This window comes from Peromyscus californicus, unplaced genomic scaffold, assembly GCF_007827085.1.
Source record: "Peromyscus californicus insignis strain IS unplaced genomic scaffold, ASM782708v3 Scaffold_3__1_contigs__length_106647218, whole genome shotgun sequence".
Lineage (NCBI taxonomy): Eukaryota > Metazoa > Chordata > Mammalia > Rodentia > Cricetidae > Peromyscus > Peromyscus californicus.
In genome coordinates, this window is record NW_026294551.1 from 16,763,527 (window position 1) to 16,777,200 (window position 13,674).

Below are 13,674 nucleotides of genomic sequence, written 5' to 3' on the forward strand. Positions count from 1 at the left end.
CAGGTCTGCATGCCCCTCCTCCTTACGGCCTTCCTGATGGCACACACACAGCAGTTACCAGGGGAACACACTTTGAATCTTTGACATCTTTGTGACCCAGGCTGCACTGTAACACTGAGATGCGTTAGGTGCTTTGGCATGCAGGGGGCCCATCCTCCATAACAATAAATAATGACATTTTCAAACTACATTGCTGTAAAGACAGCATACACACTGGATTAAAAATTAAACCATTTCAACCCTTAAAGTTCACCTTTTCCCTTGTGAAATGAAATAACCCCTTTGTTTTTAACCGCTGTGAGTTCCAGCGCAGACTCAAGGACCACTTTCTGCCTGGAGCATCCTGGGTGCCCCATGCAACAGCTCAGCTTCTTTCTGACTTTTGTCTCACCACGTTTTAGGGGCTCACCCATCAGGAAAAGCTCTAGTCCCTGCCCCCACTACAGTCTTTGAAAACTCAATTAAAGCCTGCAGCTGATAGGGAGGGTGGTGGCCAAGCCAGGTTTCCTACTGCCCAGCTTCCCTCTGCTCGGCCTGCTGCCTCCTGGGCTGTACAGCATGTGCAGTGTCTGGTACCAGTAATGAGGTTAGATATGGTTGCCTTTTAATAAAACACACTGGGCCTGGAGAGGGAGCGTGATGTTCAGCACAGGCTAAGCCCTGCGGGTAACTGTGTTCCTGTGTGATTGCATTACGTGGGAGCCAGTCTGCAGGTGGTGTGGAGAGATTGGGATGTATCTGCTTGACCGTCACAGCCCAGAGATCTGTCACCCCACCCTGAACTCTCAGAAAGGAAGGAGAGTAGCCATGTAAGGGGCCACAAGAGCCCCTGTTCCTTGCAAGACTCTAGTGTGAACCAAGTGTGATATTGTAGTTAGGAGGCTGAGGCAGGGGGATGTCAAGTTAGAAGCCAGCTTAGATTACATTGTGAGACCCTGTCTTGAAAGAAAGAAAAAGAAAGGAGAAGGAGGGAAAAGGAGAGAGAACACAGGTCTGTGGGAGCTGAGGAAAGCTGGGGTCAAGAGTGGCCATTTCCAGGCTGTGGAGCCATGGTCTACGGTTCTGCCCTGGGAGCACAGGCGAGGACAGCCAAGAGTGAGCAGCATCCACATGAGGAGGGAAGAGTAGGGTGTTCTCACTGTTGGGGTGACCAGGGACCATGATGCAAACGTACATGCTTACAACCCCTTTCAAGCTTGCAGATGCCACAGGCTGAGCAGCTCTGGCTGAGCCTTGGGGGCATCTGCCCTAAGCACAGAGAACCATGAGCTATGCTCAACTGAGCTGCAGCCGGGAACATTTTTACTAAAGGATTCCAGGAGGCACAGGACAACTCAACAGTTTTTGTTTTTGAAACAGGGTCTTCCTGTGTAGCCTAGGCTGGCCCGGCACTTGGAATCCTCCTGCCGTAGCCCCTGAGTGCTGGGATTGCTGCTGCTTTATCTTTTCTGTAACTCCCGATTTTGCGCGTACAGCACTGAGTGCATAGGAGTCCCCAGCAGGCAAGCCGTGCCTGCCCGAATGGAGGGGCCCCGCTTAGCGAGCGACAGCCCCTCTCAATGCCTCTGGCATTACCTTGTAGCCTCACCCTTGCATCAAAAGCAGCCACGTTTCTGAAGGCCACTGTGCCTCACTTTCTCCTCAGGCTGGCCTTCTTGCTCCCAGGACTGCTTGGCTGGGTGTCCTACCCGAGAGTAAACTGAAATTGAGACACCGCTGCTCACTCAATCCCCTGAACCCCCCTTTCTCCTGCTCATACCCATTTTCTCCTGGGGAGCTGCGGGCAGCACCTGGGTTTGGTGCTGTGACAGTGAGTGATGAGCAGGGACCAGGGAGACTCCCTTATTCAACAGGGGCCACCAGAGCCTTGATTGGCTAAGTGTTTAGAAAGTGTGGCAGTGTCACCCTAGTTAGTGAGCATTAGAAAGTTCAGTGCTGGTGGCAGACCTTGACCACTGGGGAAGAGACCCAGAAGAGTGTGCCCTTTGTCAATGGATGGTGCCCTTTTCCTAGTCTGATGGGAAGGGCCATGCAGGGTTGCCTTGAGTTTTTAATACTAGCCCCAAACCCCGCATCCTGTCTTGGGCAGTGCTGGGGATTGAATCCAGGGCCCTGCTGAGTGGGCCCAGTCTGTGCCCTGTCACTGAGCTATACATCCCAGCCCTCTATGGCCCTTCTTGTAGCATCCGCTACTATTAATACTTGTCTGGAAGCCCCTGCTGGCAGGGCCCAAGTCTTTGCTGGGGAGTTCCACCATCTACCAGCATCTAAGGAGCAGCAGCGAGTGGAACAGCTCTTTGCTGGTGGTAACTGTGAGCATGACCTTTACTGTCTTTGAGCCCTCCTTCCTCATCTGTTACACTGGGGTAACACTTGGTACGCTAACAGTACTGTTGAGCGGTAAATAGAGAGGGCATAAAGCGCCTGGCGCAGAGCACGAGGCTCCCTGGCTGTCGGTCCCCGCCCTCCTGATGCATACAGGTTCGCCTCCCCCTGGGGTTGGGTGTGCCGGCAGCACTCAGGGGCTCGCTTCACAGGGAATTCAGGACGGAATCTCCAGTGCGGGACGGTAAAGCCACCCTCCCACTCACTACCTTGTGAAGAGACCTTCCCTAGGGTCTCTGCCCATTTCGTGAGGAGAGGTCAAGGGCCTGATGCTGCAGCCGGGATCTGCCCTTTGTATGGAGCGTGACAAAGCTGTGACAGGTCACCTGCTCCTGCTGTTCTTCCTCACTGGGAGCTAATCAGATTCCGCTCTGCTCCGGGCTCTGGGGAGATGAATCTAATAAGGGAGGAGTGACCTGGAGAGGAGGCAGGACAAGGGACTGCAGGGGACAGCATTCTCTGTTGGATACCTGAGGGGTCTTGGAGAAGGGTGCGGTGAGTGGCCTTCTTGTCCTCAAGAAGTGGGACACTTCAGTAGAGAGCGTCGTGGGATTAAATCTAGAGCAGAGCCCAAGAGGGTAAGGAAGTTTTGGGGAGCCTTGAGGACTGAGGCGGGGCTGGAGCTGCACTTGGGGTCAAAGCAGTGAGCAAGATGCCATTGCCCTGGAGTGAGTCTCCAGGGCAATGTAGCCGCACGGAGCAGAGAGCAGGAAGTTGGGTTTCACCAGAAGGCTACCAACAGCAGGTTGTATTGCTAACCCAGGGGGAGCTGACGCCTCTATGTGGACCTGGTGGGAACACAGTGGGGCTGCGGAAGGACACGTTAGGATCATGAGGCAGCAGGCATTCCTCTGGCTGGCCAGGGCGATATGACTTGGGAAAGGAGGCATGTCCCAGTGTGTCAGGCAGACTGAAAACAGAGAGGCTTGTGTCATGAGCTGGTAGGACAGCGGAGCTGGCTGAGAGGGAAGTGATGACAGAGATCTGGGAGCCCCTGAGCTGTGTAGCCTTCAATGGACCCCCTGGGCAGGAGGAGGGCAGCCCATGGCTATCTGGGGGCTCGAGAGGGCATGGCTGTGATGGGAGAGGACACTGCTCCTGGATGAGGCTGATGGGTCAGTGAGGAGGCAATCTGAGGGAAGACAGAATTGGCATAAGATTTTGCAGTCACATGTGTGGGGACAGACAGGAATAGCAGCAAGAGTTCCAGAAATAGGGGTTTACTCCTGGCTGGGGCTTCAGAAAGAATTCCCACACAGCAGGCATGACTTGGAAGAACATGTCAAGAATTTGAGGAAGAGGCCAGCCTGCTTCACACAAGTCTCTGAGTGGTGCCTATCCCATGAAAGCTGAGAGCCAGCCCCCTGCAAGTTCAGTCAGCAGGAGTTAGGGGCTCAGCTAGAGACAGAGACAAGGACAGTGCGGTGGTGTGAGGTTGTTGAACCGATGAGGCAGAAGTTTGTTCATCTACATGAAAAGATGTGTGTGCTATGCCATTACAGTAAGATGGGTTAGAAGATGTCATGTGTCCATTTCTATGAAAAATGTGTGTGTGTTTCTGACAAATGCATGTGGGGATGCTGGTGACTGGCTTTTGTCTCTCACAGAGCGTCTTATTAACTGCCTTGTTCTTCTTTTCAAATGGAGGAGTTGCTGTCCAGAACTGGAGGCGGAGCTGGAGCTGACCCCACTGGAGGAGCTGGCAGACCCCGGCCCGGCACAGCCAGAGCACCAGCAGCAGCTAGTGTTGGGGAAGCTGCTCTCACAGCTTCTGTTTGCTGCTGCCACGCACCTTCTGGTACCCACTACTGCTGGGAGGGGGCCGTAAGCGGGAGCTCTGATGTCCCGCTGGGGGTGGCATGGGTGGTAGTCTTGCCCAGCCAGAGGAGGACCTTTGTGTACTCAGCCACTGCCAGCCCTGAGGCAACCAGCTTGCTCCCCTCCACCCTTTTTTCTCATGGGACATCGTGGGGGCAGGAGAAGATGCAGGGGAAGGGTTGAGAGCGCGCCTGAGGTTGGCCTGCATGCACAGAGCCTCTCAAGGCTCTCCTGGTCCAGGCGGTGCCTCCTTAAATAGTGACATAGGACTCTGTCTTCCTGCATAGATCATCGACAGTTCAGTAGGGTGGATGAGAACATGTGAGTTCTGCATGTGAGGCCACTTTGCTGGGGTCTCTGGTTCTGGAAACCTCACCTGAGGGAGGATAGCAACCTCTCTCACCCTTGGTGTGGGAAGGAGCTGGAAGGGACGGACTCGGGGTGGGGGTGGGGCTCCCAGGCTGGCCTGTGGTCTGGCACAGCAGGGGCGGGCAGAACACAGCTACCTAGAACAAGGGGACCCTCTCTGGGGTGCCCTGGCTCTTAGGATCAGGGGTTGAGGCTTACAAATGAGTGACAGAGCAAGGCTTCCACTTCCCACCCGGGAAGGACCTTCCCACCCGGGAAGGACCTTCCCACCCATCTGGAGAAAGGAGTGGCGGGCCTGCACCTTCGGGGAATCTGCTGTGTCTCTGCTGTGTCCGTCAGTCCCAGCCCAGAAAACCCAGGGCCTCAGGAAACTGCAATGACAAGCCAGGGATGGGGCCCATGCTGTCATCAGAACTCGGGTGCTTTTAAACTTGTGCCCCACTTTGTATGCAGAGCCCAGGTCAGGTTAGTCTCTGTGGGAAGGCCTGGCCTCCTGCTGAGGTGTTCCTAGGATTTGGGGACTCTGCCCCAGGATGTTGACAGGGGTCTTGAAGGTGGGAGGGCGAATGTGCACAGCTTAGACACGGGGTGGGGGAGGGGGCAGCTGCCTTCGTCAGGCGGTTTGTATCCCTAGAACTCTGTCTCTCCTGCAGCCGGGGTCTCAACATGGAGCACGGTGCCTCCTCCGTACCTGGTGCGTTGCCATACTACGTGGCTTTCTCCCAGCTGCTGGGCCTCACCGTGGTGGCTGTGACTGGTGCGTGGCTGGGTCTCTACCGAGGTGGTATTGCCTGGGAAAGCTCTCTGCAGTTTAACGTGCACCCGCTCTGCATGGTCATAGGCATGATCTTCCTACAAGGAGATGGTGAGTCCTGGGACTAGTCCAGGGAGCCTGTGTTTGGAGGGCGACAGCTGCTCTCCAACAGGTTTCATTGGTTCTGCATCTGCCTTCAGCAGGTGGCATCTCAGGGGCCACGGCTGCCTTCTAGAGCAGAGCCAGCCTGGGTTGTGAGCTATACTGTCTTCAGGGGCAGCTGGAAGTTGGGAAAGGTAGACACATGTGTACGAGTGCATTGTTGAATGGGGACATGGCTGAGCTAGAGTGCCGGTCCTTGGGATAAGAGCCAGCAGGTGCTTGGTGTGAGTACAGCCTGCAGGGAGCTGGACTGGGGTGGGAGGAACTGGCAGCCACCTCCCAGCAGCAGGTCCTAGAGGCATCCAGGGGCCTGTCCTCCCTCAGTAGCAGTGGGGACTAGGCAGGATCACATTACGCCTTGGACGCTGGGAGTCTGCCTGAGAAGAGCAGTGATTATCTATCCAGAAAGGCTCCTGAATCACACTCTCTGCTAAGAGGTACATGGAGTCTGGCCAGCACCTCAGTTTGACTGATAATCCCTGAACCCCTGAATCAATGAGTTACAGGACACCTTGCAAGGCCCAGCATCTCCCAGGTCTAGCAGTTGCCCTGAGTGGGTACTCAGGGCAGAGTCCTGCCTTTGTTGCCTCTGATGGTGGCAGGAAGTGTGGCATAGCCTCCTTTCCTGGTCCTTGAGTGTGCATGGGCCAGAAAGACTCAGAAGCAACCTTGACCGAAACCAGGATGGGTGCGAGGTCCCTGTGCAGTCCTGTTCTCTCCTCCAGTTTCTGTGACTGTCAGACTTTGACAGGCTCTTGGCACAGATCTTTGTGTAGCCAGCCAGGTTTCCCTGTTTGTCCAGTACAGGCCTACACACTTAAAACGTTCTCTCACTTCCCACAAGCTCTGCTGGTGTACCGTGTCTTCAGAAAAGAAGCCAAACGCACGACCAAGATCCTGCATGGACTGCTCCATGTTGCTGCCTTCATCATCGCCCTGGTGGGTGAGTTCTTGGACACAGCCTTTCTTCCTCCACCTACCGCTGCAGGCTCAGCAGCGGCTGCAGGATACAGTCCCTACCCCAGGCTGCCTTGCCCCACTCTCCTCCTCACAGGCATCCCAGGCAGTGATACTGGATCCTGGCCATCATCGGGCTGGACCAAAGCCCAGAAGTTCTGGCTAGCAGTTTCCCCTGGGTTTCCCTTCCTCTCCCTTTTCCATGTTCAGCCCTGTCCTCAGATGGCCCCTGTCTCTGCTCCAGGCTTGGTGGCCGTGTTCGACTACCACAAGAAGAAGGGCTATGCTGACCTGTACAGCTTGCACAGCTGGTGTGGGCTCACAGTCTTTATTCTGTACTTTGTGCAGGTGAGTCCAGCTCCAGCGAGGGATGGGGGAGGGGAGGCGGAGGTAGTGGGGCTCAGGTATGCCATAAGGGGCCCATTTTTCCCGGGTGCCATGTCCAGAGAGGAAGGAGCAGGTTAATAGAGTTGGATGTTGTTTTCAGAGGCTGAACTGGGTATACACCGAGGACTGTAGAGGACAGGGCGCCCCAGACCCTTTTCCTTTCCCACTGACCGTACAAGTGTTGAGTCACATGCCTCAGCTTCCTGAATCCACGGGGTGATGAGCTGCTGTTGGAGGTCCAAGGCCTCAAGGCAGAAGGCTTCCAGTACTGGAGAGCAGGCCAGCTTCCCTCTAAGTGTTCCATGCTCCACTGGGGCACGTGAGGGATGCAGGGGCTTTAGTGGTCTCCTGGTAGGTCCCAGCCAGCTCAGGGCTCAGTAGAGTCCTCTCTTCTTTTAGTGGCTCATGGGTTTCAGCTTCTTCCTGTTCCCCGGAGCTTCGTTCTCTCTGCGGAGCCGTTACCGCCCCCAGCACATCTTCTTCGGTGCCGTCATATTCCTCCTTTCTGTGGGCACAGCCCTCCTGGGCCTGAAGGAGGCCCTGCTCTTCAAACTCGGGTAAGTGTCCTGAAGAGGAAGGGTCCCAAGTGCCCTCTGCTTCACTGGGAGCCTCTTCTGAGATGACTTTTCTCTCTGGGAGGGCGGAGGGGCTGCCCCTGAGAAACCTGAGGCATTTTTAAGGCCTGGGCTGCATTTGTCCTAACTGGGACCCTTGCTGGCTTCTCCCTTCACCATACCCTACAGGACCAAGTACAGCACGTTTGAACCTGAGGGGCTCCTGGCCAACATGCTGGGCCTGCTGCTGGTCTGTTTTGGGGTGGTTGTGCTCTACATCTTGGCTCAAGCTGACTGGAAGCGGCCTTCCCAGGCTGAAGAGCAAGCCCTCTCCATGGACTTCAAGACCCTGACAGAGGGAGACAGCCCCAGTCCCCAGTGATGGCCTTGGGTGGTCCTCCTGGTTCTGTGGGTTCCCAGATGTCTTTCTGTTCCTCCGTGCAGAACCTGAGTCTTTAGGTCCGGGAGTGCGGGTCATCAATGTTAGTTTAGTGGGGTTCCATGTTTTGGGGTTGTCCTCTGCTTTCCCTTTCTCGCTTGTGGCTTTTGATGCATCCTGTGAGCCCTGTGTAGGCCCTGCCTGTACCCGCTGTTGCCCTTTCACATGCAGAAAGCTTAGTCAGGGGTTCTGGGGGTCAAGCCTGGTCTTGATCCTTAGGGGAGCTCCACCCTCCAGGCAGCAGATGGCTGGGGCTGGGCCTGAGGAACTGGCATGGAAAGCCAAGACTGTTGCTTGTGTATTCAACCCTGGAGTCCCAGCAGTTCGGGAAGCACGTGTCCTTGGCAGTAGAGCAAGTGATATTATGTGTAAAGTATGCTGGTGTTCAGAATAAGGTCCCCCAGAAGGGCTGAGTATGTCCCGAAGGAGCCCTGCCATGTGGTTTGGCCACAGTCGCAGATCTTTCTGTTCTTTAATCCCTAAATAGGCTTTTCAGGGAAGGGGTTAGGTGCTCAGAATGCAGGTATGTACCTGCCCTGGTGGACAAGGAGGGCAGGCTGCTGGCGGTGAGGGGCCTCCTGACCTCCAGCTGCCCTGACAGTTCCTCCCTCCAACAGGTTCTGAGCCTGCCCAGGCTGGCCTGCAGAAGGAAACCAGGGCTCAGCCTGCTGTTTGTCTTGCTCTCCAGGGGGCTGCTGGGGTGCCTGGCTTGGCTGGAGCATTACTGTCCTCCCACACCCGGGTCTATCTTCGCAGGACAACAGGACTGGGGTAGAGGAATGGGTTTTGTCCCCTGTGGTGTCTGCACACAGCCAACCCCCACTGCGTTGTGTTGTTAGCTGAGTCACTGTTTGGCTTGAGTCTAGAAATAATGTGATTAGAGCATTGATCTCATGCTTCTTGGGCTTGGCACAGGCTCTCTCTCCTCTCCAGGAGCCTCACGGTTTGTGACAGACACGGTTAACTTAACAACGGGAAATGAGCAGTTTCTGAACCTGACAATTTCTTTAGGTCAACAGGCTGGTCTTCTGTCAGATTTCTAAGAACTATGCTTCAGGTGATGTTTCTTTCCCCAGCTGGGGTGGAGCCCCTCTCCCTGGGGCTGCCCATCACCCTGGCCTCCTCTTGTATCTTTCCAGTTGCCAGGATGATGAGGTTTCCCTCCAGTGTCGACTGCATCTGCTGCAAGGATAGGGATCTTATCAATTCTTTCATCAGCCGGCACACTTGTATAGTCAAATGTTTACATGTGGGAGACTGGTCCTTAGACAGAGCACTGAGTACCATTGTGAATCTCCCTTGCCAGACTACACAGAAAATGACAACTTCGAGAGCCTGTAAACTAGTCTTTTTGCCAAAGTGTGTGATGCATGACTAAGGACCAAAGAAGGCCCCTAGCAGATGTGTGCGGTTTCTTCTGTTTGCCTGTGGCTGTCTCCTGTGACGTACAGAGTGTTGTTGGTGCAACAGATGAATCAATAAATGTCTACAGCAGAGCACTTGCCTTCTGTTCTCATTTGCTGAGGCAAGAAAAGGATCCAAAGCTTTAAGCTGTCAGATTCATGAAATTAGTTCTACTAGGGATGAGAGAAATTGTCCCCAGGGTGGGTACAGCAGATAAAGTGACTGACAGGTTCTCAGCACAGGACTGACATGTCTCTGTGGTGGTGAGGTTTGGCCCCAGTGGAGGGGATCCTGAAGGGCTCTAGCAGGCCTGAGCATGGCAAACATGGCACCCCCATTTTTTGTCTTACCTTTCTCCCCCATTCCCTCTTCTTTGCTAAACTGTAGATTCCATTCCTAAAGCCGGCACCAAGGTCTATTTCTGTATCTGGTCACGTCTTCCTCCTGAGGCTAACCACTAAAGTTCAGCCATCCAAGCATTGAAGTCCAGCAATCAAAAACCCCCTTTTGGCTCATCTAATTAACATGCTCAGTCAAAACAAACCACCTCATCCTAACACAGGGTTTCCCCCTGTATCTTTATAAACCGCCTTTTTCCTATGGGCCATATCTGTCTCCTCTCTATCCAAACGCAGTCCTTTGTCCCTCCAGGGCAAGTACCCTTTCCCCCCTCTCCCTGCCCCCTTCCCCTTCTCCCTCGTCCTCTGTCTCCTGTCTTTGTCCCTTATCCCTGCCCTCTGTCCTTCTGGGGCCAATACATCTCCTTTGTGCTGAGATCTTGGTCTTGGGGGTCTTAGGCCAACTTCGAGGTCCTTTCAGGGCCTTCCTTGTTTTTTCCCTGCCTGAGCCTGGGAAGGCTCATGCCCAGTCCAGTATCTGTTTGACCCTTTCAACATCTCTTTCTGATCCTTAAGAAGAGGAGTGAAGCTTTTCAGAATGAGCTGAGAGTCTGCGTTGGGTTGATTTATGTGACCCATGCAGGAGCTATGCTTATGGTAAATTTGAGTGGGTCTCACTGTGCCTCTCTATGCATGGTGGTACATGCCTGTAGTCACATCACATGGCAGCAGGAGTATCTTGAGGCCAGCCTGGACTACAAGAGCAGGCCCCGTCTTAAAATAACAGTACTGGAGGTGGTAGAGTACTTGCAAGGCCCTGGGTTCTATGTCAGGACAAACAAAATAAGCAAAAACACCCTCAATGACATAAACAAAGCTAAAATACCTCGCTAGAGAGCTCACTATTTCTTATTACGAGACAGCATTTCTGTGTGTAGCCCTGGCTGTCCTGGAACTCACTCTATAGATCATGCTAGCCTAGGACTAAGAGATCTACCTGCCTCTGCCTCTGGGGGTGCTGGGATCAAAGGTGTGTGCTACCACCGCCTGGCCCAGAGCTCACTATTTAAAGGGAGCTTACAGGAGATCCTCTCATAAGTAAGTGGTTCCCCAGAATTTGTTCAGCTTTATCCTGTTGCTGGTTGCTAGTGTGTAGGAGCCAGAATCAAGGTCCTTCCTCTAAACCAGGACTCTCAACCTTCCTAATGCTGTGACCCTTTAATACAGTTCCTCATGTTGTGCTGGCCCCCAACCATAAAATTATTTTCATTGCTATTTCATAACTGTAATGTTGCTAGTTATGAATCATAATGTAAATTATCTGTGTTTTCCAATGATCTTAGGTGACCTCTGTGCAAGTCATCTGACCCACCAAGGGGTCATGACCCACAGGTTGAGAACCTCTGCTTTCAACCAAGGCTTCCTTGTGGACTTTCACTTAATTAAAGGTTTCTAAGCACATGGCTCAGTGCATGCACAAACTGTCAATGTCAAACACAGGCTTCTCCCAGTGGGAGAAGGCAGAGGGATCCTGATTGTGAGTGCTAGGTCTCTCTCATCTTACTTCTGGGTCTGGGGTTACCCCTGAATCCTGTGCTCTTGTTAGGAATTTCTTTCTTTCTTTCCTTTTTTTTTTTTTTGGTTTTTCAAGACAGGGCTTCTCTGTGTAGTTTTGGAGCCTGTCTTGGATCTCGCTCTGTAGACCAGGCTGGCCTCGAACTCATAAAGATCCGCCTGCCTCTGCCTCCCGAGTGCTGGGATTAAATGCGTGCGTCACCACCACCCGGCGTTATGAATTTTCAAGTGATCCCAGCCACTGGCACCCAAGGCTGCACCACCACCGCTCTGACTCCTATACCGATCTCAAGTTAGATGAGAGCCAGAGCTCACTCTAGCTGGCTTTGGGGTCCCGAGTCGCAAAGTCAACCCTCTTGAACTCCGGCCACCTGTAGCAAGGTCTGCCTTTGGACCCAGTGCAGACTTGGCTTCTTCGGTGTCCTGCTGGCTTTCTCCTTGGTCACCCTTTGAGAAAGCAGCAGTAGGGCAGGTCAGTTCTGAGCTCTGCCTTTGCCTCTGTAACCTTGAGAAGCCTCAACCCTCAGGATCCGCTCTGGCACGTGCACTTTGGAGGAAGCAAGGTCATCCGTTAGAGGCTTGTGTAAAGAACACAGAATCTTCTCTGATCCTAGATTTTAAACCACTCATTGTGAACCCTTGCCAACTACAACAATGACCTGTCTGGAAAGCTGTCTACTGGTATAATAGTGGCATGATTGTTCTGGGGGCAACCAACTGCTTTCTGACTGAATTTAAGGCCTGCTCCACAGACAGTCATGCCTGGTCTGACTGGTCCAAGAGCCTGTGGCTGGTTATTGGCTCTAAAGGAGAATAAACTATTCTTTTGCTAAGTGAACATAATATCAACTTGCTTTCTAAATACTTAGGCAGCTCTCAACTCTCACCAGTGAAGCTTCTTTTTGCAGCAGATGGCAGTTATATAAAGAATGGTCCAAGTGCAGACAGTAACATCCCATCCTTCTCCCCAAGGCTCAGGGATCATTATGAAGGAGGGAGGTGCAAAAAGATCTTAAGTGCCAAGGACTGCTCCTAAAAGTGTGTTTTGGACATAATAGGGCCACTGCACACCAACTTATAGCAATTATAACTATGCACATGACCTGCACAAGATCAAGCCAGCCAAAAATGCAACCATGGATGGAGGGGCTGATGAGGCCCAGTCCTCTAGTGGGGGCACTATTGGCAGCTGATGGCTTCCGTGGGAAGGACAGTCAGTTTCCTCAGGGGATGTGGCCCTTGCTAGGTTATTCTTGCTCCAACAGATAGCCTTACACCCAGCACATACTTGTAGCACTAACTAAACTCAGTGGGTTAAAAAAACATGAAGTTGGGAAGGGGACATGGGATAGGTCTGGGAGGAGTCAAGAGGGACTGAGGGGTGGATATGATCTAAACACACATGTATGAAATTCTCAGTAAGAACTACTTTTAAAGAGCCACCGGGAAAGGCAGAAACAAGAAGTTTGGAGACTGCGGCAGTACTTTTTACCTCCCCCTCTGACTAGCCCAGTGTTGGATGGAGCAGCCTGTGATGTTTTCAGCCATATGCTTAAATACTTTTAAGCAAATAAGGGTCCACAGAGGGAGGCCTTGCTTCAGGAGAGACCACGGATGCTTTGCTCTGGGTCTGGCTGCTGTGTGTCACACGTGTGTCAAGTCCCTAGTTCAGTCTTTGGGTAGATCCAGCCCAGATGAGAGAATAGACTCTTTTGGTCCTTTAACCCTGGGCTTTCCAGGGAACACAATGACTCAGTCATCATGGGCTCCATGCTCCTGTGGCTTGACTTTTAAGCTGTCCCGCTCCACTCCCGTCTACTGGATCCTGACTTTTCCCAGTCCAATGGAGAAGTATAGCTCCTTCATAGACCAGTACAGGGAAGAACCTACCCGTAGTTACCAAAAGGCAGCTAGTAAGGGACGAAGTAACAAGGAACTTCTGAGAACTCATGAAGGTGAGTTCATTGCTCATTCGCTGCTCACTGCTTCACTGAGTGGCTTTTTATCTAGGAAAATTCTTTTAAGAATTACTGCCCCCCCAACTCTACCTTGTTTTATTCTTTCAATACTCCAGGAATCCTTTATAAGTTGGGGTCTTGCCAACTATTTTCTTTTAAAAAAAAATTTCTAGAAGCCGGGCGGTGGTGGTGTATGTCTTTAATCTGAGCACTCGAGAGGCAGAGGCAGGTGGATCTCTGTGCGTTTGAGGCCAGCCTGGTCTACAGAGCGAGATCCAGGACAGGCTCCAAAGCTACAGAGAAACCCTGTCTCGGGAAAAAAAAAAACAAAAACAAAAAACATAGTTGTTAGTGAAGCAAACAGTTTTCAGACCTGGCATGTGGTTCCTTCCAGAACCTTCTCTACTTGAAGGTGACTGTGGCATGCAGGCTGACTATGCCAGGCTTGGGAGGCTAAGGCAAAAGGATCACTAGAGTCCAGGAGTTCATGGCCAGTCCCAGAAAACACAGTGAAGCCATGAGTTAATCAGTCAAACTCACTCCAAACAAGCAAAGGGAGAACAGTGCTCCTGTA

General features: G+C 52.7%; 1 protein-coding gene across 1 annotated transcript; it reads left to right on the top strand.

The window, feature by feature from the left end:
* Nucleotides 1-4,048: 4,048 nt before the first annotated feature.
* On the top strand, nucleotides 4,049-9,321 carry LOC128121674 (transmembrane ascorbate-dependent reductase CYB561). The gene is made up of 6 exons (XM_052756543.1): nucleotides 4,049-4,183; nucleotides 5,226-5,437; nucleotides 6,333-6,431; nucleotides 6,690-6,793; nucleotides 7,232-7,389; nucleotides 7,576-9,321. Exons 2-6 carry the CDS (start codon nucleotides 5,239-5,241, stop codon nucleotides 7,766-7,768), a joined length of 753 nt encoding a protein of 250 aa, XP_052612503.1. The 5' UTR covers nucleotides 4,049-4,183; nucleotides 5,226-5,238; the 3' UTR covers nucleotides 7,769-9,321.
* Nucleotides 9,322-13,674: the final 4,353 nt, after the last annotated feature.